Source organism: Dunckerocampus dactyliophorus, chromosome 12, assembly GCF_027744805.1.
Source record: "Dunckerocampus dactyliophorus isolate RoL2022-P2 chromosome 12, RoL_Ddac_1.1, whole genome shotgun sequence".
Taxonomy (NCBI): Eukaryota; Metazoa; Chordata; class Actinopteri; order Syngnathiformes; family Syngnathidae; genus Dunckerocampus; species Dunckerocampus dactyliophorus.
This window is the reverse complement of record NC_072830.1, coordinates 20,486,533-20,513,830: the sequence shown is the minus strand read 5'-3', so window position 1 is coordinate 20,513,830 and position 27,298 is coordinate 20,486,533. Positions and strand designations below refer to the sequence as shown.

Sequence of the window (27,298 nt, the reverse complement as noted above, 5' to 3'; positions counted from 1 at the left end):
TATATATATATATTTTTGGGAGAGATTTTTGGGAGGTTGAAAGGGCTACTTTAGGATATTTGACAAGCATGCTGTCGTTGATATTTTAGTGGCTTATTTCCAATGTCCAAACGTTTGCTGCTTCGTGATTGGTCAGCCATGATTACTACTTCCTGTAAACGTCAATTCCGATTGGTCTTTTTATTTTGACGTATGCGGAAGTTATTGTTGTTTTTTTTGCTGTAGGGAAAATGGTAGAGGTCGTACATAAACTTAGCTGCGGAGTTTGCCGGTTGTCAAGCTTCATATACAGCCAGGGTCGACCGGTCTGCCCCGGCGAAGTTTCCGGAACTCGTTGCGCAAAGGTCAATTTTAGTAGTATTCGGAATAATGATAATTCAAAGAGTAATGACAACGACATTGAGCCAAAACGTATACGGGCAGAACCCAAAATAGAACTAAGCCGAGTGAGTAGTTATCAGGTGAATCAAATTTGTCTTTACAACACTGATTTGGATGGAAACTCCTCCTGTTTCATTGGATTTCTTCAAACAAAGACTTTTCAAGGTTTTACTGCTTTCAGCTGTTTGTCAGCTGAACTGCTACCTATCAGGAGGACTTCATGGAGCAGAGACGTCATTTCCGGCCATCTTGCCAGCTGCAAGTCCCCCCATCAGCGCAGAGCTTTCTGCACTGTCATCTTCATCCAAGTAACGCAGGAGTCAGAAAGACGACACTGTAGCTTATTGTGCTTATCTAAATCAAGAAGCTACAGCAGGACAAGTGACACTAAAGATGTCCCACTGTACAGAAACAGGACAGCCTACTATGACATCCTCAAAGTGTCCCCCAATGCCACACAGTCCCAAATCAAGACGGCCTACTACAAGCAGTGCCTGGTCTACCACCCTGATAAAAACCCCGGGAACAAAGAGTCTATCCAGCGCTTCTCTGAGATCAGTGAGGCCTACACTGTGCTGGGCAACCACAACCTGAGGAGGAAATACGACCGCGGCATCCTGAGCATGTCAGACGTCCAAGACGCGGGACGACCTACTTCCAAAGACATCCCAAAATCTAGGGGATTCTCCCAAACTGGCCGGAGGCCTATGTTTGATTTTGACGCCTTTTATCAGGCCCACTATGGCGAGCAGCTGCAGAAAGAGCGAGAGATGCGAGCCAGGAGGCAGCGTGCGGAGGAGATGAGCAAGAAGATGCACAAGCAGAGACAGAGCAACATGATAGAGTTCACCGCTGTGGCCATGATGATTACGGCAGGACTTATTGTCATACAACTCTGCAACAAGCCATGAAACAGAAGGACGTGTCAGGGCATGGACTAGTGGACCCTTCTGGACTTGGGGCATTTCAAAATAAACTTAAAAGAGCTTAAAAATATGACTTCTAATTTATCTAATTAGATGCAAAAAATAACTGAAATGCAAAACAAGCATGTTGTCCATCTAAAGATAGTACAAGTCATGTTGTACAATTAATGTCAGTGAGTCCTGATTTTTTTTTTTTTTGGCCCAAATTTTGTTCCTTGAATTTCCTAAAGAACAAGAACGGCATGCATATGCTGGTGCATTGTTATTAAAACACATCAAACAAATATTTAGTGTTCTATGCATTTTGTAATGCAGAAGTTTGCTCTGTAGAGGGCACCTGAACATATCACAATGACGTCACTCATCGTCATATGTACAGTATTACGTTTTAATATGCTGTACTGTATATATACCTTTTATTAACCACGGAGGACCACAAGACGCACATGTTGTTCACATTTTATTCACAGAAATATAAAGTAGTATGTCAAGTACGTCACTTTGTACAAAATTGCACAGACTCTTCAAAACTCAACAGAAAATCAACTTTTTTTTTCACCAAGTGTTAACAAAATCAAGGGGAGACGTGAGCAAGAATTGCACAGACTCTTCAAAACGTCGCCAGACAACAGAAAATCAACTAAACAAAGGGAGGGGGGCATGAGGCCGTGTTTGTAATATGGGGGGAGGGTGTTGAACCTCAGAATCCACCATTTTTGCACGTGGGGTGGGGTGGGGGTTGGGGGACGGATTTACAACAACTTAAAGAATAAATATGCTTTAAAAATAGGATTCAAATTGGCACATGAACTGCTCCAGCCGCTCCATGACGGTCTGTTCTTGGAAATGCTGCAAGACGGCCACGCTTGCACAGCTCATTGATATGTTAAAAAAGTCACTTGGTTTGTTTAATCATTGTGAATATTACTTTGTCATTGAATATTAAAGCAAAGCAGTGAAGCCACATATTTTCCAGCCAAGCTTGGCCATCCTCTCCCACAAGTCTGCTGTGAAGCCTGTTCCCTCACTTGACAAATGCTGGATTTGGTTCTAATCACGTCTTTCAAGGCGGGAATTTAACATGATATATTCTTTAACAGCATCTTTTGAGCACAGCACCCGCACCGGACAGAGAGACCTCAGAAAAAACCCTGTTTTAGAAACACTACTGTAGCATAGCGATCATCAAAAAATACTCTTACTATATCACACACACACACACACACACACACACACACACACACACGCTCATAGAAATAAGCCAGTGTGACAGCAAAATGAGAGCCACCCTGACATTGTCACAGAGACCCAACTTCACTTTTGAAAGAGTATGTATGACCCAAAACGTTTTTGTTGTAGGAGAACAGCTAGTTTGATGCTAAATGCTAAAGAAGAGGCCACATTTAAATGTCTTTTCAAATGCCATTGGAATTTATACTGTCATTCAGGTGAGGCAAGGTGTCTTGGGAGGTGATTGTCAGGCGCTCATGCTGCATTCTGGAAAACTGGGGCAAAACTGAAGTCAAGACGCTGTATTATGTCATCACACAGCTGCAGCCTGCATGACAAAAAAAAAAAACTACCCTGCCAATTTAATAATGAAATGCCTTACCTCAAATATAGGCTTTTCCCCCTTTTAGCACTAAAAATTAGGGACCGACCGATTAATCGGCCGGACAATTTAATTTGGTGATTATAGCCATTAAAGGATAATCGTTAATCGGCCAAAAGTTTGCAGAGTGCCGCCAATGTTAACTCCACTACTGTAGTTACCTTGCTCTATCGTGGTTCGCCTTTCACGGATTCGCAGATTTTTTTGTGTGCTTTTTTTAATATTACAGCTATGAATGCTGGTGCAGGCCGAGCCTGGCCCTTTAAGAAGAACTGAATTGTGGGAAGTTGAGTGTCTATCTCTTCCCTCTCTCATCTGTCTGCACCTCCCATTGTTTTCTGGGTCCTGATTGGCTGTAGACCATTGTCAATCAATCTCCTTCGTGCCGTCCTGCCATGGCTCCTGTGTTATCGCTAGCTTGCTAGCTTGTAAATGACTCTTTGGTTTGTCTGCAGGAATATGTTTTAACAAGGATACAAAAACGCTACAGTACAGCGGAATGGCGCCAGGACGAAAAGGCACAGGAACATGTGTGAAACATGCGTGAGTCACTTAATAATTATTTGTGTTGCTCATTAAGGTTGATCAATAAAACTGAAACGAAGGTTTGACCTTTTTTGAGAGTTTAAACGAGAGAGAAATGTGAGAAAATGTTATTGCCTGTCTGAGAAAAGTGTATGAAGTGTGTGGTGAGGGGTTTTACACCCTTAAAACATATATAATTGTAAAAAAAAAAAGAAGTTGGCTACTTTGCGAATTTCACTTATTACGAGCCTGTTTTGGGAAGCTATTCCCAGCGATAAGCGAGGGAGCACTATCAGTATAAAAATGCATCTGTCCAAATAAAAGCCTCTCCCGCAATGTATGCCTTAACTCATGGGTGTCTCAACATTTTCCACTGAGGGTCACATACTGAAAAATGAAAGGGTTTGGGGACCACTCTGATGTATTTAATTTAGTAAAAATTCTAAAGCCAAGCCCTGTAGATAGGCTAAAGAGTCATACGTATGTACAGAAATACACCCTGCATGGCAGCATCGTGTTATAGGCGACAAAGCGTATTATTAGCAGTGTTATTAGTTTTAATATTTCAACTTTTTCCTGTTCCAATAAGCCTTTGTTTAGTTTAGAATAAGCCGCGGGTTAGTAAAAAAAGGGCAACCCTGCCTTACTCACTGCAACTGAGTCAATAAAGTCCACCGGACGCTATGTGATTAACTATGTGACATAAAGTCAAAGATGTCACCACTTAAACAACCAATTCTTCAAGGCATGTGGTGGGCACATGTCCTTTTGAAGTTATTCTGTAACGTGTCAACCAAACAGGTTTAGCTTTGTTCTGACGACTGCTTGTAGTGATGTCCCAGTTTTCCCGAACGCAGCACAGAAGACCTCCACCACCTCAGAGCTAATGCTAACACACCCATCACTTGTGTGCTGACGGGGGAAGCGGCGAGGACACCAAAGATGGACTCGAAGCAGCTTTACAAACATGAACTAGAGTCTCGCTTTGGGGTCATTTCAGATTTTTTTTTTGTGTCAAGAGGAAGTGGTGAGATGAAGTGAATGAAAGCCATATGAGAGTATGGGATGACTTCCTGTTGCTCTTTCTGCCTACACACATCCTCAGCGCTCTTATTTCCATCATCCATCCAGCCCCGCTGTGAGTCTGCTCTCCTTGTAGCCCTTTGCGTCACGCCGCGTTATGCTTTGACAGTGTGAAACGCAGCTGCACAGCCTGATGGATTTATCTCGCTCAGCCTCACCTCCCCTCTTAAATTAGAGAAACAGGAAATTGCCTGTTTGAAACATAAACAAGCATCACGTTTGATCCTGCAAGTTCGGACCATTTTCATCATCAACGCAGCCAGCCTTGCCTGTCGTGTGCCGCCACAGCGCGTGACCAGGTCATTTCAGTAGAAAGAGTACTGGTTCTCTACAGCTCGGGCCCTTCGAGTCCCATCAGCATCATGGTAGTCCTCAGACGTGCCACTAGAGGCCTCTAGTAGGCGCTCCGAGCTGTTGCTGCGGCTCTGTAAGCCTCCTCCTGTACCTGGGTCGCTGCGGGAGAGGGAGGGAAGGGCGGTGGGTGACGAGGAGGTACTCGAGGAGAGAGGGGCATCGGGAGGGGGCCCCGTGGAGGGTGGGATCCCAGGAGGGTGCAGAGTCGGTTGGTTTGAGTCCGGGCGGCAGCCTGCGTCTCTGGGTGGGGTGGCGACGGGAGGCATGGTGACATCTGCGGATCATTGAGACGGAGAGTGGAACTGCATGACACAATAATATTACGTTTTCTTTGTTGGTGGGAGTTCACTAAGAGTCAAAGGCTCTTTCACGGAGCAGCGTGTGAACACCGCTAGTGTGGGCTTCCTTTATTATCCTTCCTCGATGCAACACTGGAGCCAAAGACACGCCTGACCAGTGAATAACGCCTTTTACACCAGAATCAAAACCTCACTCTATGCAAGTGTGTGAATGTGTGGACGTCCAGCATGTGTGAACACAGAGGGCCCCTTTATCCAAAGCAGGGTTGGGTCGGCGAGTCTGGGCCAGCATGCAAAGCTCTTGCGGTATAATCGCCCCCTCACTCTCCTGTACAGGAGGGTATTCATGCCATGCCAGTGTGAAGGGTTCATGGAGTTTCAGCTCCGCTTCCTTCTTCAGGGAGGATAAATCTGCCTATGAGAACAAGCAACTTTCTAGAAGGGTCTATCAAGCTCTATTATCTTCTGAGGACTTTAAGATCTGTTGAGCAGGAATTCGCAGTGCTTGTAACATTTTTTTTTTTTTTTTTACTAAAAACGAAGGCAGTTGCACATTTTGAAACATCAGACTGGCCTGCAGGTTCAAAAGAGACAAATTCCTAAAAACCCCTGTCATATAGTACGCTGGTTTGGCAGCGGGACCCACCATCACCCTTGAATGACAAGCGGCGACCCAAATTGTGGACATTTTTTTTATGTAAACTTCTGAAATATATGATTTATTTAATAAACTTATTTAAATGTCAAAAGACTGTTGGCAGCGGTTACGTGGCTGCCTAGAGGGCGCTAACTTTTCAACTTGTTGCAAGCATTATGTCCCGCCCTCTTCCTGCTCCGAGCATGTAAGCTGCACCCCAGGTAACGCACACACGTGCAGCAGCCTGGGGGTGTCACTTTGAGCCAGATGCAAACCGTCCCTTTAATGAAAAGGCATTAAGGTGCAGTTTGAATTTGAGGCAGCGCAAAATAACACAAAGTTTCATGATCAGTTCAACAGTACGTTTTTATCATGGATGCTCCGATCAGGGTGTTAGCACGGTGGCCTAGTGGTTAGCATGTTGGCCACACAGTTAGGAGATCTGGGTTCCAATCTCTGTGGAGAGTTTGTGTGTTCTCCCCGTGTGTGCTTTCAATTTATTTATGACGAGTGCTACTGGGCCGCCATTAGGCTATTCCAATAGGTAATGTTCATGAAAAAAGTGTTTGGAGGACAAGACATATAGTTTAATGACAACAGGAGATACTTGAAAAAGTTAGGACGTACCCGATGGACGTAATATCCGTAATATAGATCGAATTGGGCATTAAACAGCACAGTCATGCTGCACCTGGTAGTCTTCATTGTGGGTGGAATTTCCCCACGTAACACAACGCTTTACCTACCCAGCTGTGTGTCAGACGACGGTCCACACTCTATGTCTTTTCCCCCCCGCTTACGCTTGACCAAGTCGCCCATAAACATGGGCGACGCAGCTCGTGGTGGCGTCGCAAGCGAATAGCACAGACACAAGGTGCGTTCAGGGACATTGGATCATTACACTATTTTGGAGCAGGTCCTTCAAAACAGAAGAACACGCCTGTGAAATAAAGGTTCTTTTATTCGCATTTTTGCAGTCAGTCCTTAAAAACAGCAGACTGCTTCTGTCATGCAGAGCAGCGATTCCCAACCGGTGACATCCCGTTTTCGGTGGCTCGCGGGTCAACATACAAAAATGACCCTGCGCTCTTGTTGAACCTTACAGAAGGTGTTTGCCTGGAAGTACGTTCCGCTTATTTATCAGCTGTTTCAATGTAACGTGCATCTTGTGCATCATGTCGAATAGCACAAGAAAGGATTTTGCATCGTATGTACGTTATCGTTGACATGCTTCAGTTTTACAACGCTTCTGTTATCTGACTGCTGACCGAGCAAGCAGTGACCAAACGTTAGCGGGGGTAGAATAGAAAACCTGCACAGATGCTTTTTGTTAAAATAATATGGAGTATGTTGAATTTTCTTGAAATGCTCATTGAACAAGTTTTGCGCTGGCACACTGTGTTATTTTGCCTTTTCCTCAAATTCAAACTACACAGTATTTTCATGAAGTATAAGATTATCGGAGAAATCTGAGTTGAAACATTTCCGCAATTTAGGTCCGCGCTTGCCATTATGGGGTGATGATGGGTCCCGCTGCCAAACCAGTTAAGAACCACTGATATAGAGGATCTTTGATTAGCATTTTTTGCAGCTGATTCCTTAAAAACAGCAAAGTACTCCGGTTCTGTCGAAAATCTTTGACTAGAAAGTTTGCAGTATGCCCTTAAATACAGCAGATCAGTCCTACTATAAAGAGCAGGGGTGTCCAAAGTGCGGCCCGCAGCTGTGATTTTATCGGCCCGCAGCACATTCTAAAAATGTAATTTAACAAGGAAACGTGGAAAAAAAACAACAGCAGCAGCACAAATGGAAAAATCAATCAAAAGTCCAAATTTGAAGAGAAGAGTTGCAATCTAGCAAGGAAAAAAAGCCATAATTTCACAAGACTGAAATAATAGTACGAGGAAATATGTCATTTTAGTAGCATGAAGTTGAAATATTAAAGAAAAAAGTATTTTTAAAGTCCAAAACAATGAATAAAGATGTCATTTTTGGAAACTTAGGATGGGGGGGAAATGTATAACATGGAAATAAATTGAAAATGTTAGGAGAAGAAAATAGAAAAAAAAGAAAGTTGAAATATTTGGAAAATTATACAAAAAAAACCCATCAGAAATGGAAAACAGCAGAAATTTTACCAGAGAAAAGTCCAAATATTAAGAGAAAAAAATAGTTTCCAAATGTGAAAAAGTTGCAATTTCACGAGAATAAACTGGTAAAAATCATTTTAGTAACAATGTTTAGTACGTAACATTGAAAACAGAAACATATGAAAAAAATACATTATTTTTTTTAAAAAGATAACAAATATTATGGGAATAAAGTTACGATTTCGAGAAGGAAATTTACAAGAAGAAAGCTGAATTTAAATAATTAAATAATTGGAATTTTTTTTTAAAGCAGCAAAAATGGGAAAAAAAAGCTGAAATTATTTTAGAATAAAGTCAAAATATTAAGAAAAAAGTCATAATCGAATGAAGAACAAAAGTCACAATTTTACAAGAATAAACTCATATCATTATGGAGAAAAGTTCATTTTTAGTAGCATTTCACCTACATTACAAAAGTGAAATGCACTTTTTCTTGAGCTACATATAGCTTCTTAGCATATCTCTTCGTTTTGGTTTGCAAAATAGTGGCCCTTGCATCCTTTCATTTTTCAGGATGTGGCCCTGACTGGAAAAAGTTTGGACACCCCTGATATAGAGGATCTTTGACCTGCATTTTTTGCAGATGAGTCCTTAAAAACAGCAAAGTGCTCCCGTTATGGAGACTATCTTTGACTAAAAACACTGCATACGTCCTTAAGAACAGCACAGCACTGCTGTCATAGAGAGGATCTTTGCCTGGCATTATTACAATAGGCCTTTAAATAGTGTAGAGCACTGCTGCCATGGAAGATACTATAAGGATTTAAGGGATGTCAGAGATTTATACACAAAATAAGAATAATGCTGAAGGAATAAGTCTGGCCGCCAGAAACATTTTGTTTACTAGCCCTGCATTACGGTGTTGACAGGTTTATAACCAAATAAATAAATAAATACATTCAATCCAATTAAATTAAGCGTGTGCCAAACTGTACAATATTTCCCACAAAAAGGCTGCTGCATTGCTTCAAATCCGTGACATGAATGTGCTAAACAAAAACCTAGCGTCTAACGTTGCCGTGTACCTGCAGGGGCGCTCCTCTGCACTTGGACATAGGAGCGTAACGTGATGTCAGCCGATCCTCCGGACTCCAGCGGGATGGGGTGAGCGTGAAAGTGTCTCAACATGTCCGACACGGTGTGGAACCACAAATGGTGGACGTGGCACTGCCCGTTGTCGTTGACGGACAAACGCAGATGCTGGGTGCGGGAAAGAACACACGCAAACACGGCTGAGATACGGCTCGGTGAACATTCGAAACTGACAGGCGAGGTCAGAGGTCGTTATCTCGGCGTGGGTGTGGAAGCACAACAACACGGGGGATGAGCTGGCAGCTGACAGGATGGAGGAAATGTCTTACAGAAGACAACAGGACATAAAATGATGTCATTATTTCTGCTTTCTCCTGAGCTGGGACAAATTGGCCCCAAATGTATACATAATAGAAATGACACATAGAATGAACATTCAATCATTTCACAACTTTTTCCATCAAGTGAAAAACAAACTGAAACCTTTAAAGGGGAAAAATATCAAATAAAAAACTTAAAATGCACACCCTTAAACTAACACTTATTCCAGCACTCAGTCTTTTTGGGTAGGAGCCGATCAGCGTGGCACATCTTCATGTGGCAACATTTGCCCACTCTTCTTTGCAAAACCGCTCCAGATCTGACAGTTTGCGACAGTTTCCTCAGACCACCCCACAGATGCTCGATGGGATTCAGGTCTGGACTCTGGCTGGGCCATTCCAAAGCCTCAATCTTATTCCGGTGAAGCCATTCTTTTGTTGATTGAGACGTGGGCTTCCTCTTCATCTTCAGCTTTCTAACAGAAGGCTGAAGGTATTGTGCCAACACTGACTGGTATTTGGAAGTGTTAATAATTCCCTCCACCCTGACTAAGGCCCCAGTGTTGCCGTCGGCCTCCTGGGAGCCTCCCTGACTAGTTTTCGTCTCGTCTTATCGTCAATTTTGGACGGGCGTCCTGTTCTTGGTAATGTCACTGTTGTGCCATATTTTCTCCACTTGATGATGACGGTCTTCACTGTGTTCCAGGATGTATTTCATTCCTTGGAAATTCTTTTGTAGCCTTCACCTGACTGATATCGTTGAATAATGCGATCCCTCTCATGCTTTGGAAGCGTTTACAACCTTCTAAATATGTTTTTTAACATTATTAGAGCCTTCTAGACATGAAATAACACCCCTATAGTCACCATTACACTCCCATCATCCTTTGTTTACACCACATTGCACGAATGCGCAGGCTACAGGATCACTGCAGGGACATAAGAGACGGCCGCCGCTCATATCATATAGCAGGCTACCGAGCTAACCGGTTAGCCTCCCATATACTTGTTCGAAATTTTAAAAAGTGTTTCAAACAGAGTGGGGAAGAAGGACTAAGTGAAAAGCCAAAAACGTACCACCTGACTAATAACGGGCCATACTCAATCATGAAACGGCGATCATTACTTAATTAATGAATTCATGTTTCCTGATTCTGATATCCCAATATCACATGTTGTATGTTGTATTCATTTTGACATTCATTCATGTATTCATTGAGAGTTGAAAGATATGTACAAATAAAGAAATGAACTAACTAATAGCTGAGAATGAGAACGGCACCCTTCAATTGTGTACATTTTATAAATGCTATGTAAATTGTATATACATATAAATATTTAAATATAAATCATTGAATTCAAATAAATATAAATGGTATCCCCGCCTGCACCACTACGTTTTTGCCCATGTGGTGATAGCGTTCCATGCATATCTTCAAAGTATCTCAAATGTGTGATGAAATCAAAAATAATATGTTTCATACACACAGGGGTGTTCATTTTTACCCCCCGCTCATTTAAGACTAAAAATGACTCTGTATGTCATCAATTTTGATATCTGATCGGTCATTTACTGGAGTTCTTGTGGGACATCCTCCCCGACCCGCTGGGCGGTGCTCACAAGCCCCACCCCTCCTATTGCGGTGCTGTTGAGCTGCAGGCTATACACCTCCTCTGACCTGCAGCATTAGACTGACAGGTAATAACGGTGTTGTTTGGTGCTGAATTAAGCACAACATTAGCGCCGCTGAAATCATGACATCGCTACTGGTCGAACATGTTCGCAAACAAAAAGCCTCGTCAGGCTGTTTACCGACATTTACTGAGCGAGGGAGGCCGTTAGGCTGGCAGGCAGAGAATTTAAAGACAGTTTGTTGTACTACAAGTTAGGCAAATTCACTTGTTATGTTTCATTTCAAGTGGTAATTATTGGGATGAGAACCACATGACAGTGTGGAGAGGTAGATTGTGGTACATTATTGATTGTGATGCTGCGTATGCTTCAATTCTGTCAGAAAACAGTCAAATAAATAAATGAATGAATGAATGAATGTGTGTGCCGTGTTGTTAGCTTTGTATGTCACTCTCTCATTATTATGCACAACATTGATTTTGGCTCTTACAACATAATTTATTAGCATATATGATCATTTATGATAATTTCATGAAGAATTTTCGCAACGGGTGCCTTTTTTTTTTGTCTGGCTTGAGCACCTGACCCCCAAAATGTCTGTGCACGCGCGTGCCTGCATGCACACTTCTATAACAGAGTTGGCAGGTGTGTTTCTCTACCTCTTACCTTGGCTTTGCCCTGGAAGTTAAAGGTGAGCACGTACTCGCCGGGCCGCGTCTCACTTTGCCGTATCACGAAAAGCCCGTGGCTCCTCGCCCCGCCCGCCAACACCAGCTGAGCCGCTCGCACACGAGACAGCGTCCCGTGAAACCACGGGTACTCCGCAAGGCTGGCCTCGCCCTCCGAGTGCTTGGCTCCCTCGCTGCCACCTGAGCAAAGTCACCACAACAAATGACTCATTTATTTTCTTCTTTGTCCCCATAATATTGTCCTTCTATGAAACTGAGTTTTCTGGAAAGAAGAAGAAGAAGCTAGGATAAGTGTAGAAGTTATTGCCTGCTGCAGGGTTGGAGCCCTGGGCCTCTGGGGACTGGAGGAAGCGCTCTAAAGGCATGTGGGATGGATGCTGAGTGAAGGGGGGTTCCCTGCAACGCACTGAGGGGGCACTGTAATGCTCGGCTGCTGTAGGACATAACCTCTCTGGAGCTCGATACACACCTAAACGAGTTGTTTTTCATCCATTACAACACAATCATATGTATCAGCAGATGTCAAGGACATGATGGCGTCGCCCGCCTCACCCTCAGAGAGTAGCTCACAGCTGCAGGAGGCCACCATGGAGCAGTCTTTGGAGGAGGCCTGACCGTGAGGACACGACGCCAGCTCGATGTCATCGCCGCTGTCGCTGTACACAAGTTGACAAGGGAGGGGGGAGGGTCAGGAGAACCACCAGAGTGTGTGTGTGTGCACAAACACACACATACACTCTACTAACACGGACGTAAACAAAGTTAGTTTACATCCTGAGCTGACCAATGAGGAGGAATGTCAGTGGTGTGTGCGCGTGTGTGTCCATGTTTGTGTAACAGCAGCCTGTCAAAACGTCGACTAATTGGATGATTAATGACTGAGTGTGTTTCTCCCCTTTTTTTCACATCCCCCCCGTCGCCCCCTCTCTCCATCCAACCACCCCCAAACAGCCTCTTCCTTCCCTCAACAGCAAATATTTATCTGGTGGTTTACCCAGGGTCTATGCAGTCCTGGATGTCAGCGACCCACGAGTTTTTCTGCAGCGAGTCAATGGTTTCCAGGATGTATTCGCCCCCGTTTTCCACCTACGGGATCAACCAAACAGGACATTCACAACCTGTAATCTCGTTTGCCTAAGGAGCAAAGGAACAGAGTGTTTTTTTGTACCATTTCTTACCTTGAGAACGAAAGTATTGTCTTTGTCAGGCATCTCTAGGGGCATGGTGGTCCTCACTTCCACAATGGCTGTCAAGGGGATGCTCACCTTCGGTTTTGAAGACTGAAAATGAAAAAGAGAATTGCACGTTATTAGTCACGTACTGCAGACAGTGGCTGCATACAGTTAAGTACTTGGATAACACTCCGAACATCACAACAACGTCTTTATTATGCGTGTATGTGTGGTCTAAATAAACAGAACAACAATAAGTGGACATTCTTATTGCTCACTTTGTAACTCTTAATGCCGAAGTACAATTTTATGCAATTACGTATGCTCGGAAATCCCAGAAAACTCAAACAAACATGTAAATTCAACTTAAATGACGTGGTGTCTTTGAACGCAACTCCTCATTGCTCAAAATAACAGTTTGATTCAAATATTCTGCTATTAAAGAAACCAGTGTTAGGTAAAAAGATTTGCAGACATGATTGAACTTTTCAGTTAATTTGGCGTTGTTAAAAAAAAAAAAAAAAGCAAAAAGTGGGCATTTTTAGATGTAGTGTCATATGGTGATTCATCATGATTAATTAATTAGAAAACCCTGATTAATCTGATTAAACATTGAAATCATTTGACAGCCCCAAAATCCATCCATCCATCCATCTTCTATGCCGCTTATCCTCATTAGGGTTGCAGGGGTATGCTGGAGCCTATCCCAGCTGTGATGTGGGGTACACCCTGAACTGGTCATCAGCCAATCGCAGGGCATATTTATAAAAATTATTCCTAAAAATTATGTATACTAGTATACTGTAAATGCTCTAATTATAGTCAGGGTGTTTATTTACCTAAATTACGTGCCTTGGAAACAGGCCATAATTATAGAGAGGCTGTTATTTCTAAAATACAAAAACTAATTACAGTGTTAAATATCATAACTTGTTTCTTTAAACTTTAATAATCATTAAAGTGGTGAGTGAAAGTAAAACATAGCACTCTTTCACCACATGGTCATTTATTAACAAGTATATTGCACAACATAGCAGCAACAAAACCAATGTTGGAACAGTAGTAAAGAGCAAAACGCTCAGCCAGCTTTCGTAGCACTGATGAGTTCATTGTAAACAACAGTACGGCAAGTGTAACATGCATGAGTTTCACACCAGCAGCTGAGAAGCGCAACTAACATTTTAAAGCGCATGCAGAGGTAGATGAAGCTGCTGGATGCTGATGACTCGCGATCATTCAAATGGCGCAACTGCCATCTGGTGAAAAAAAACTACATCCAGAGGTTGCCTACAACCACAGTTTTTAAATACCAATGTTATTGTTTTTTTACCCAGTGCTATTTTCGAGACCCTGGCTCTTATAAGCTTTGGAGACCACACCTCCGGGAACTACAGGAGACTCTGCGTTTCATTTAATAGCGGTGTTAGGTGGAGCATTCATGGTAATAACGCTTTTCTCTCTAATCTTTCATTATTTTAATAATAATTTTCAGGATTGTCATTATCTTTGATTGGTTGGGAAACATCACATGGTTCTACTGTCTGTGCATGTGATTTAAGCTAAAAAGCAACTATGGTCCCTTACCCTGAAGGCTTACACCTTCTATATTATATATCACAAGCAAATCAACGCCAGAAAAGTATTAATTTAACAAATATACAATTATTGTGGTTGTAGTTTGCAGTGGTGTAGAACCACATCACACTAAGAGGTGTTACTAAATGTTCCTCCTCTTGTGTATATAAATAAGGTCACCGAAATTAAGAACCACCTCTCGGTATGGTGCAGTGCAATTCTAAAGCACCAAGATAATAAATATAGTGTTGAATTAGAGTTGAAGTCAATGACGTCTGGTAAGCGTATAATATACTGTATCAACCTCGATAAGGGATCATAGGCTCTCATTTTTAGGTTACTAGGTTACTCCACGTTGCTTATATCCCAGTGGAACATGAACAGGTTATAATAGTTTCTACACTGCAAAAGAAACACTAATTAGCAGTTTAATTTTGTGCTACCCACAAAAAAAAGACTACTATAAGTGTGCAATTACAAACGGTCCAAGATTACAAGAGACCCTTCTTAAGTACGATTTTACAACAAAACACCATACTTAGAGTGCTAAACTAGGGTTTCAAACACAACCATTAGACAACCTGTCTCTGCTTATATGGCAGGAAACCCTCAAAATTGTCCCCTTATGGATGATAATTAAGGGTCCAAATGAGACATGTAGCACAGGGCCACACCCCCACCCCCAGTCTCACATCTGACATGAGAAAAAGTTGTGCACAACTTTACTAGCATGGCAGAAGAGGAGGAGTTTAAAAAAAAATCCATTACCAATTATTGCTGCCAACATCAAACAGGAAGCGTTTACACGACGTGGTCACGGTGGCCTCCGTTTGCCCTCTGCCAAGGATAATCTGAACAGATCCAAGGGTGTGTTTGAGACGTTTATTTCTGTTTGTGTATGTGTGTGTGTCAGGAGACTGATGGTCTGGCTGAGGCTTATCAGCTGATCTGTCTGGAGTAACTGCATCTTGATCCTGGCCGCCGTCCACACCCACAATTCCTGTCTGAGGATCACATGTCAAGAAAACACTTCACAGAGGCCGTGCTTCCGGTAAGCCTGCAGTGGGCGGAGACAGTGTGCCCCTCTCTGTGAAAATAAACGTGCCGATATTCGCGCAAGCCGTATCACATCGCGTCTGACAGTACAAAGACACCTGAAAAAAACTATCTGATGTTTTTAGGGGTTGGAAATTGCAAATGCAAGAGTCTTAGTACCATTACCATTGTGTTGCCAGCTATTTAAATAATAACAGCCGACCTTTCAGTGGATAGTAATACATCAGTAGTACATGACTACTCTGAAGTACACCAAGTACTCCACGTTTATTTTCTACAGCGTTGCCCCTTGAGAAGATATAATAAAATGGGGGCTGGAATGTGAGGGGTATACTCACTTTTGTGAGATACTGTAAGTATAGTCATTGTAAAGTTGCTACGTAGGTCAGGGACTTTTATACTTTATGCAATTTTAAGTCAAAGTTGCCATTTCCCCTCATGAAGCACAGAGTGGGTGGACACCGGTGGGCATCTGCTGTGTCATCATGCAGCAGGCTGATAGAGCCAGGAAGGAGACTGGAGTGGTCAGTTTAATCATCCAACACTGCTGACTCTGCGCTGTTATGATTTGTAAGAACAGGACAGCAGCGAGAACTTCTAATTCCATACATGTATTTTTCTAATGCATAGACACTAATGGAACGCAAGTGTGAAACTGCTGAGGAGCAATTAGTACATTTCATGTTCCCTGTGTGACTCACGGAGCTATTTTGGTTCCTCTAACAACACTCTGGCCACTTGCCCGAGATGAGGAACTGATTGATTTAGAAACTCTGCAATCTGCTCGCCGAGGTCAACGGGACAGCTTCCCCACATCCACCTCCAGACCTCAAACACGCTCCTTGGGGTCCTTCCCACGCCCTAATCCTACTCCTACATAACTCCACCTGTGCTTCCACCCCCCACATTCCCACCTGCCACCATCAAAGACCCATTTATACACACTCAGCTGTACAGCCACACCGCCTTCTTAAGGTCACGGGCAACAATGTGTGTGTGTGTGTGTGTGTGTGTGTGTGTGTGTGTGTGCATGGGAAAAGACGAAACAAGATGGGGGTTTTCACGTATATTGAACATGTTGGTCATTTTATCAGTTAATCTTTATGGCTAATCATTCGTGAAATCCTTTTCAGTCGCTTCCTCAGCTTGGAAAACTATCGAGTACGAAGTTCAAAAGGAAGGTTTAAGACCGTTTTAAGTGATTTCAAAATAAACAAAAGCCATAAAAGTGGCAGGATAAACACTTCTAGTACACTCACATGCACTTACCATAAATGGTGCAGTGAACAACTCAATTAACAACTTCAATTAACCCTTCAGTCTTCTAACGTGGTCTCCAAAAGCAAATAACTGCCAGGGTCTCTACAGCATTGGCTGTCACCGCTGCGGCTGTAGGCAACCTACACATAGTTGTTTTTTTTTTAACTCCACAAGATGGCAGGTGCTACCCGCTACTCAGCTGTTGGTGTGGAACTCATGCTGTGCTGTTGTTGACAAAGAATTCATCCGTGGTATCAATGCTGGCTGAGCAGTTTGCGCCTTATTGATATTACAAGATTGGTTCTGTTGCATACGTTAGATAGTTGTTTTCCTTTGCACGTTCTCATGCACTCAAAAACACCCAAGTTCAAATAAAAAGTTGTTATATATCATACGTTTTCTTATTTCTGAAAAAACGGCCTCCCTCCAATTATTGCCTGCTTCCATTCCATTCGTTTACATTTCCGTTACATTTTACCATTTTATTAGTACACATACAAATGTTTTTTTACCCTATTGTCATGTTTAATCTGTTTTTGCTGCTACCAACAGAATAAATTATAATTTTGCTCTGCCATTTAAATCATAAAAGGTAATCAAAATCAAAACTGAACAGTATTATCTTTGTCAAGGCAGACCTTTGCACACTTTTACATAAGACGACCATAATATGATGGCTGCTGTAATGTGGAAAATGCAATTACTTTATGACTTTATAGCAGTATACCTTGGGTGGTACGTAGAACTCAAGCAGGAATCTCTCAGCTCCTTCATCCCTCTTGGTCTTCCTCAGCAGCAGGCGGCACTTCTGCCACTGTGCGGCGCCCATGCAGTTGGTGTCATCAGCCACCATGTACCTCAGTGCTCCTTCCCTCTGGATCTCCAGCATCTCGGCCTTGTGGCCCTGTGAGCCTCTGGGTAGTCTCAGCTTTTGGGACCACCTCTCTCCCGTCGCCGCCGCCGCCTCTCCTCCTCCTCCTCCTCCTCCTCCTCCACTTCCGTTTGGTTTTCTGGCTGAAGATGGACCATCCGGTTCTGGGGAAGCACGGCGATGCCACATCTCCTTCACCCCATCAACAACGCAAAGGCTCATGTTTCTTAAGGAGAAGCCCTTCTTGAAGCGAGCTTTGGGATGGCACACGGACACATCCTCAGAACTTCGGGATTGACCTAAAGCGGACACCTTGTGGGTCAGTTGAGGGCCCCGGACGCCGGCAGTGGCGCCGCCTCGACCTTCTATCCCGCCCCCTCCGCTGTCCATGCTGTCCAGGGATTCGCTAGAAGCCCCAGCGTCTTTGCGTCTCTGGTAGAGGTCGTGACTGTAGGACAAGGGGCAGCCCTGTATCCCCAGGAAAGGAACAATGCTGTACTTGGGAGCAACGTTCAGTCCGTCCTCCCCAGCCAGCGATGCTTGGTTCTCCCGGGCTTGTGTCAGCGCAGCCGAGAAGCACTCTAGGAAATGCTGGGCAAAGTGTTGCGAGAAGCTGGCATCAGCACCGGGTGAGTCATAGCATGGATTCTCCGACAGGAAGCGTTGGAACTTGTCGGCGAAGTCAGCGGCCGAGGCTCGAGCGTGGAGTTCGCAGAACTCTCGCCAGTCAGGCAGTGGGCACGAGGAGGAGAGCTCCGGGCTACCAGGCACCACCGCTCCGTTCATCACTGGGCCATGCCAACCCACCGAGGACAGGCTGGAGGGGAAGGTAAGAACATGTTGACATCACCGGTTTCTCCTGCCACAGTGGACACACAGTAACTCACAAAAGTCACATTTCAGCAAGCAGTATCATTACACTATCTTGTCAACGATAGAAAGTGAACTTAGATATACTTGGGAGTAGTCAGTGTACAGCTTGTATATCACTATATACACTGAAAATGAGTCAACACACAGCCGTTATTGTCTGGCAACACAAGTGAGTGCCAAGATAATTGCGTCTAGCATGGTCATGATGTGGGGCTGCTTAAGTCCAGTATGCTGTTGCCTTTTATGCACCGGTGTTTTTTCAATTTTTGTAGTTTGTGATCTGTTTTAATCTTTCCAGAGCCGCTTTTCGTAACTCCGCTCCCTGCTCTGCCTGTAACGCACACGACCGCCTCCTGCTGCCCATATGAAATGGATGAATGGATGACAAGAAAATGGAATAACTTCAGCGAAATTGAAGAAAGCGATACCGTTTTTGGCCTTTGGTGAGATACTGTTAAAGGATACTGTTAAAAACCGACCTGAAATCTACGTAAAAAAAATCCTTCCCACCATTTATCATTACCGTTCATGCACTGGTCACTTCATAATTACTATGATGAAAAGTACAGAATCAGAAAAAGATACAGAAAAGTACAGAAAAAAAATACTGAAACTGCACATTTAGCAGACTTTCTTAAGTCACAAAAGTAGTCTTGGCAGAGACCCAAAACAAGTGAAAAACACTTTTGGAGGTATAGTAACTAAAATATGTTTGAAGTGTCTAACTCTGACTATAACTGCTGTATAACTCTTATAAGTGTTGGCAGTAAATCACACTTCAGCAAATGTCCAGTTTCATATGGAAGCCTAGTTCACTCTTCCCTGCATGGCATCCCTTCCACACTTCATTTCCTGTTATTGTACGGCTATTGCTCTTTAATAAAACTAAAATGGAGGGATCAAACAGGAGGAAACAGTGCAACAACGGGATCAAAAAAGGAAATCGCCCGCGTCTGGCACGCCTGTGAGCTTCCCCAGCTCAAGTTTTCTGACAAGCAATGAGATTATGGAGAATGATCTGCTTGTGTGTTGTGTGTCAGAGCACTTGGAGGCAGACGTCGACCATCTAGCTCACTCACTGCTGTTTCTGCTAAGTCATGTGCACGTTTGCGGAGCCTAGCCGCTCCCCTCATCCTGACATTCCCGCTCCACGTGTACGAAGCTGCAGCGCATCCGCAGATGACGACAATAAAACCAATAAAGGAACTTACTGACGACAATAGACTCTCTTAGCACATCAGTGATGGCAACGTGTGCTAGAACACACATGATGATTTCATTATTTGTTTCTGTGCGGCACGAACGTGAAAGGATATGAAAGAGGAAGTGGACAGGCTGGGCCACACACACACACACAAAACGGCAAAAATTCCACACGTGGTGAAGGCTTTTTAATGACAGAGCTTGTTGAAGTTCAATCAAGTTCAATGGTTTGGGCTGCACATGCTCGACAAGACACATATGGAATCACAGGAGTGCCAAAATTAAAAGGGAATACGTGCAGAAATACAAAGAGAATCATCCATCCATCCATTTTCTATACCGCTTCATCCTCATTAGGGTCACGAGGGCATGCTGGAGCCTATCTCAGCTGACTTCGGGCGACAGGCAGGGTACACCCTGGACTGGTCGCCAGCCAATCGCAGGGCACATATAGACAAACAACCATTCACACTGACAGTCATACCTATGGACAATTTAGGGTCGCCAATTAACCTCACCTGCATGTTTTTGGGAATATGGGAATGCATGCAAATGCGGAAGAATGACCCTCATTCAAACGTAAACGGGGGAAATTTAAATAAGACAAAATAAGGCATTTACCTCTTAAAGATTGCGCCACACAGCTTCATCCATATCTGCATTCATCAACGCAGATATAGCCTTGAAAGACTTTTTTTTTCAAAACTTTCCATGACATTTTCCACCAACCGAGCAATTGCTCATAATTCTCGTTGAACACCTCTTCTCAATTCGTCCACGTCCACCATATTTAAATTTCCCCGTTTACTTTTGATAAACATGTATTTGCGTCTACTTTCTGTCCGTGACATTACTTCCGGGCTCCTTAACTACAGTACATAGCCACTGCAAGCAGAAATCGTGTAATCACGATTAAAGATGAATTCTTCTGCATTGCATGGTATTGCTGATCAAATGCAATGACAAAACGCAAGTGGAAAAGACAAATACAAAACAGGAAAAACAACGGCAAATTGGAAAAAACAAAGACAATACAGATAAAACAAAGACAAAATAGTAAAAAAAATATGACTACATTTGTATATTTTTTTATTATTGATTCTGTTTGTATTTCCACATTTGTATATTTTTGTATTATTAATTCTCTTTGTATTTCCACACGTATTCCCTTTTAATTTTGGCACTCCTGTGATTCCATAGTCAAGCTGCTAACTTGTCTGCTAATGCAAACGTGACAGCCTCCATCTCCTCTCAGTCAATGCTTGCCAAGAAGACAGTTTTGTCTCAAGGTATGTTGACGTATTACGACTTGTGGGCAACGATCGCATAACTTATTGCCCGCGGATGCGGGACGTATGAATCATGCGTTGACATACGTCGAAAAGTTTTGTGCATGCACAAAATTTTTGGGCGACTTAGATGTACTACGACGTATGCCGGCGTGCTTCCGCGTGCCGTTAACATATACAAAATTTACCCATAACTTGTTTGACATACGCCAGCGTATTGGCCAAATTTTTTATACGTTGGCGTAAGCTGGCTAAATCGTCAGTATATATATATATATATATATATATATATATATATATATATTTAAGCGTATTGATTCATTTTAGTTCATTTTCTCTACAGTCGGTTAAGGAAACACGACACAATACTTGAGGCTACATTGGAATAAGATGAAGTCATCGGTGTAATAATTATATTTGAACCATTTCAACAACATTTAATGTTGAGTTCGTTATTTTCATCAGAATTTTTTATTTTTTTTTTTAATGGGTGAAATTTTACTAGTGTCACATAAAATCATGTTTTCAGTTTCCCAATTTTTGGTCCCGGTAGTCCAAAAGAGTTCCTAAATGTACTCCAACCGTTCAAACAATTCAAACAACCTCCACACCTGACCCAAGAGACTGTGGCAAAGGTTCTTATCGGTGGCTTGAATGTTTTATTGCGTATTCATTTAGCCATTACTTACTTATCAGGCTCCCATAAAGGAGGCTTTACATGGAAGCGGTGATAAACGAATCAATCCACTTTAAGCTGCTATCTGCGTTCATGCATCCATCACATCATCCATCCTTTCAGTGTGTGTGTGTGTGTGTGTGTGTGTGTGTGTGCGTAAGCACGCGTCAGCTGGCAGCTATGAGGCAGTCAATAGTCATTCAGCTATTTAAAAACCTGCACTGGGGCAACTTTCCACTCATTCAGCAAAACAGCAACACGTACACTGAGATGCATTTTTCAAATTAGGATGTGCCCCTCTTAAGAGCCGTGTCATGACTGCACACCGCACACGCACAAACACACACACTCACCGAGTCAGCATGAAACTCAAGCCGTGGGACCGGACTGGAGGAAGTGGACAGCGCTGGCTAGCTGTTCTTTTCCTCAACCTCAGCAGACTTACGGAGCAGAATGACTGACAGCCAGAGACACATCTATGAATGAAAGAAGGAGGTGGAGGACGGCGGGGAGGGAGGGTTGCATGTTTTGGCTGCAGCTGCTAAAACAATCAAGTGTGGAGGTGGAAACAGAGGAGGACCGAGGGGAGCGGGCTCACGGCCACTGGAGTCTTTCTGGCCTCCTTCCACTATCTTCTCTCCTATCTTGTGTTAAGATCTACCGCTACTGTGCCTCCTCCACCTCATCCGGGGCTGAGATATCCGTCAGTGATCATGGAGCTGAGACAATGCTTTATAAACTGCAGCCTCACTTTGCACAATTCCTCCTCTTCTTGTGTCTCAGGCAGCCCTCCAGGAAGGACATATGCTTGATGAACACTGCGCTATTGTGGATTATCACAGAGAACAACAGAGGAGCTTCATGCATGCACACACATTTTTACACTCGTCACAATAATGGCAGTATAGTTCAGTGCTTCTCAAAGGGTGGGGAGCGCCTCCTGTAGGGGGCGGGGTGAGGTGTTCAGTATTAGTGCAGACCTGCCAACATGTACGCATTTTTAGACTCGGCACGCATTTTGACCCTTGAATACGCTTTGCTGCTCTCCAGGTACGCATTTTGTTGTATTTCGCTGCTTTAAGTTCCAAGTTCAGTCAATAAAACCTGCATGATGCAACAGAATCGAGGCACAAGCGTAGGCTACACCGGCTTTAACCCTCTTGCGTTACGTGCATCTCCAAAAAAACCTCACGGACTATGAAGGTGGATCAGTCAGCTTGCAGAACACAATTTCCTGTGTACAAGAGGGAACACAGCCCACCTCAGCGTGCACCTTCTCCTCCGATTTTGGATCAACATTTTCAATAAGAATGACTGTTGGAAAGGATCGCTTGGCTCCAGCTGCAATAACACCTTCCTTCTTTAATTACCATCGCTCGCTGGCGACCGAGGAAGCTAACGAGATAAATAGTCGACAAGAGATGGTTTGACGTCACACGCTCAACCTTGACCCTGAGCTATAAAAGCAGGGCTGTTTAAAGTGCGGCCCAGGGGCCACTTGTGACCCGTGGCTTGTTTTTTTATTGGTCCAAGGCACATTGTAGAAATAAATTTCAACAAAAAAAAAAAAAAGAGGAAAATGGGAAAAATATCATGTGTCCCCCGCTGGTGGAGAAATAGGGTGTCTGTTCGTAAGTAACAGTCTGTTAGTGTCTTCAGTCAGGCTTGTGCTGTTGCGAGCAACTCATACAGTGCTTTACAGGTAAATACATATTGTCAGGTTGCCAAACGTATTTCAAAGCATTCAAAAATTGTGTCCCCTAGCGGGAGTATGAAATAATTGAGAACCACTGGTATAGTGGAACCTCGAAAGTCGCACAAAACCTCTTGGCTTTCCACAAAATAAAACAGTGGGAAAATGCAAGTCGCATTGAACAACAAGGGAGGAGAACGAGGGTCTCCTGCATTTATTTCTGTTGGACACAGTAAGAAAACCATTTTTTTTCCCCGAGTGGAGACTGAGGGCAGCAAGAAAGCAACAAAGTGGAGACTGAGGCGTACAATCCTGCAGTAAAAGTGGAAGCTAACATTAGCAACTATGTGTGTTTTTGTGTCATTTCTTCCAAAGTATCCTCAAATGTTACGTACGGAACGTATGGTATCGAGTCGGCATGCTTGGAACCCGTGCACCAGATCAGCAAATGAGCAACGTTGGAGTAGTTTTACTCTATTACACACGGGTTAACTTATTTTCACACTTGGACACTAGAGTTAATGGCGATTTTATGATTTGATTCAATTCCCTGTATATATAGTACATAGATTATGTTTATGATGTGATGTTTGTGGATTGCAGTGCAGTCAAGTGCAGTTTCACATGCTCTGCATCCAAAAGAAAATCCCACACTGCCAGCAGCGTGCCCGCAGTGATTGGCGAATGAGCATGATTGGTCATGTCGTGTGCTCACCCCAGGGAATTTTGAATTTTCGGCCATGTTTTGGAAGATTAGCTTGGACCACGACCACACACACACACACACACACACACACACACACAGAGCTAGCAGCACACTGAGTAAAGGACATGGAGGCACGCACGCATGCACCATCACTATGAATTCATTAATGATGGTGTCTTATATAAGATGTAAACAAGACTGGGGTTACATGTGGAGTGAGGACATTTCAGGACCGCTGACTGAACGCTAACTGTGTTGTTTATCATTCAGTTCGTTACTTCTTTAGATGGAGGGAGCCATGCTGAATGACACTCGCCTACAGGAGATATGCTGGTGTGTGGGACACACAAATGGACTCCATGCCTCAGGAGTCCAGACAAAAATATGCCAGGTAGAATTGTTGGACAAGAAACAGAAGTAGGGGTCACCTGTAATAACCCCCGTCGTTGACCTTCTTTCCCCTTATATGTGCAGCCGCTTTCTGACCTTTGACCTGACTGACGATAACCTCATGATGCCATTGGAGCTTTTGACAGCACGGGACCAGCAGGGGGGAAAAAGTCTCCCAGAGTGTTGATCCAGACATGGACAAACACTATCAACATGTCCTCTGCAGCATTCCATACTAGCTAATCACAGACGTCAGCCATGTTTTTTGTATACAAACTGAAACTGAAAGTTCCCACCATGCATTTCATGGCCCTTCTGTGATCAAACCGTAAGAAAACACACACCCCATCATCGCACAAATCTCAAATGAGTATGCCCTCCATCGCATGCAGCAATGTCCATATGGCAGCCAGCGATAAAAGGACGCAGCAGCGTGTGGGAGACGCACATTCCAACGCTGACTTCCATTTCCTGTCGCTCTGACACCCACCAGGTCTAACTAATTTTGCAGATGACCACAAACATCCCTCCAAATACAGTACAGGCGTGACGCCTATGTACTCAAGGGCTTCTAAGTTGGTACACCTACATCTAACCACAGTGTCGCCCAAAAGTGAAGGCAAATGCGATAGAAAGTAAACTTGGATATACTTTAGAGCAGTCAGTAGGGGTGTCACGAGACGATGCATGAGATTGGATCCACGAGAACGAGCCGAGATTTTGAACATTAATTTTAAGAAAAGTACAATGAAAAAATACGACTTAGTGTCAGCATTTTTATTATTTTTATAATGCAATATTTCCTTTTAATAAGTCATCTTTCACTCTGTAAAGTTGTGGAATTGCCGTTTATGACCCGTATTTTCTCACAGGCAATTCGCACCGTCTGTAAAACGCTCGCAGCATTTCTTGACATGCTAGCTTTGCGTATTAAAGCGCACCACTTCTTTTGTAATGCATTCAACTACATTCTCTGTGAATGCACACCATTTTTGTCGAGGTGCGGAAACCGATGCACAGAGTGAACCCTCTTTCTGCCTGTTTGGAGGCGAAAGACAAGGAAAACAGACACACACGTGTTACAGGCACCAGACCTTCAGTAGGGGGGAACCTGGATCGGTGGCAGGCTGGGGAACACTGCGTCGCCAATAAAATGAAAGATCCAAAGTTGGCGTCTTCTCACGATGGAGCTAGTTTATTAATCAGCGGTGCACGGCTAAAGCTAACCGCTCCGGTCTTCCTACTAAATCGCTCAGCCCCAAGACGCACCCTCTGCTGGCGTTCCAGTACTGTACATAGAAAATAGCAGCTAGTTCTGCATGTAGCATTCCCAACCTCCTACACGTGCACATGGCAATATATGAAGGCAAAATTACCCAGTTTATTTTCATTTGTGATTCATTTATTGACTCATTATCGCATGTTTTGATCTCGTGATACAAGATCTCATGACACCCCCGGTAGATGGCGTACAGCTTGTGTAGCAGCATAGATTTACTATCCACTGAAAATGACTCAACACACATCCATTATTGTCTAAATAGCTAGCAACACAAGTGAGTAGCAAGATTATTGTGGATGTGGTGTTGGTAGTGTCACGGTCTGGGGCTGCATGAGTGCTGCCTGCACTTGGGAGCTGCGGTTGATTGAGGGGAAACCTGAATTTTACCATGAACTGGGACATTATGAAGCAGAAAGTGGCTCGCACGGCAGTGTTACAAAGTGATGATGAGTCCAAACTGGTACAGCTCACCTCCAGGAACCAAGAAGCACAATAATAAACATATTGCTAAATGAACGCCTCTCCGACTGTGTCAATCAAAGCTGGGCATCTGTAAAGGCAAACCATCAGCTTGACTTTTAGATGAGCACTCAGGAGAACCCCATATATGTGGAAAGCCAGCTTTGTATAATAAGTCCCCTTTGAAATAAGCAATGATAAGCTAACAAGCCAGCCTGCTGGGTAGTTGATCAATGGGGCAGCTATGAGCGAGCCCTATGAATTCTGCAATCATGTGACCAGATGCCTTCACAAAAGTTACATTTTGTTCCCATTGGGTGTTTTTCCTAATGAGGATGAGCAAAAAGAAAGCACATTATCAAGACAGGGTACCGCAGTTTTACTAGTACGTACTGTATCTACTTAGAAATGTTATTAAAGAGGACTGTGGTGTGACAGCAGAGAAAAAGTCAATAGCAGGCTGAAAGGAGGCCTTCCAGTGTGGTGGTGTTGCAGGCCTGCTCTGTGCCAACAGTGGACTTCATGAATGGAGCCTGCTGCTGAATGGCTGACACATCCAGCCTGTGCAGCAGAAGATGAATGGGAGCCACAGTGTGTGTACGCTTTTGGAGCACTGATTTTCATTTTCTTTTTTTCTACTAAAACAACACCATACGTCCACCCCAGGAGGACTTTTAACCCCCATAAAGGCTACTAAACCGATTACTAGCCAAGACCCCCCCCCTCTTCTTGATCGTTCTCAGTGCGACCCCCACCTCAGTCGTAACGAATGGTTCATCATCATCCCTAAAACGGACAACATACAACGCTTAGGAGTCTTTCGCGACAAACCAAACTTCCTCATTATCGTGATCATCCTCATCCTCCACACATCACGAAGCATCACCATGGAGGATGCTGACACACGAGAGACCAACAGTGGCTCACCTCAGTGCGGGGCTGCTGTCATGATGACGCTGCTTGTGGACACGATGCTGCTTCGATTCTCCTATTCGGGTTCGAACAGCCTCGTCGTTCGCCCGTTGTCCGTCCTCCTCTCCCGCCCGGATATGCCTTCTTCTTCACGGCCCGAGTCTGTCAGTGTCCTCCATCCCTGAGGGAGACGCACTGAGCGGCTGACTGCACCTCCCTGCTGCTTCCCTCCCTCTGCTG

The 27,298-nt window shown here is 43.7% G+C and overlaps 2 protein-coding genes across 4 annotated transcripts; one reads left to right on the top strand and one right to left on the bottom strand.

Moving 5' to 3' along the window:
* The first annotated feature begins 216 nt into the window (after positions 1–216).
* LOC129191340 (dnaJ homolog subfamily B member 1-like) lies at positions 217–1,950 on the top strand. Its single transcript, XM_054794587.1, has one exon. It carries the CDS (start codon positions 231–233, stop codon positions 1,290–1,292), a length of 1,062 nt encoding a protein of 353 aa, XP_054650562.1. The 5' UTR covers positions 217–230; the 3' UTR covers positions 1,293–1,950.
* Positions 1,064–27,298, bottom strand: LOC129191338 (SH2B adapter protein 2). Of its 3 annotated transcripts, XM_054794584.1 has the most exons (9): positions 27,074–27,298; positions 17,432–18,392; positions 12,820–12,921; positions 12,636–12,727; positions 12,194–12,297; positions 11,949–12,110; positions 11,619–11,821; positions 8,993–9,167; positions 1,065–5,155 (listed from the first exon to the last, which is right to left on the bottom strand). In XM_054794584.1, the coding sequence occupies exons 2-9, from the start codon at positions 18,359–18,361 to the stop codon at positions 4,833–4,835; spliced, it is 2,091 nt and encodes a 696-aa protein (XP_054650559.1). In that variant the 5' UTR covers positions 18,362–18,392; positions 27,074–27,298; the 3' UTR covers positions 1,065–4,832. The 3 variants fall into 3 exon arrangements, with proteins under 3 accessions (XP_054650561.1, XP_054650559.1, XP_054650560.1); XM_054794586.1 differs by lacking the exon at positions 27,074–27,298 and having other exon boundaries at positions 1,064–5,155; positions 17,432–18,388; XM_054794585.1 differs by lacking the exon at positions 11,949–12,110.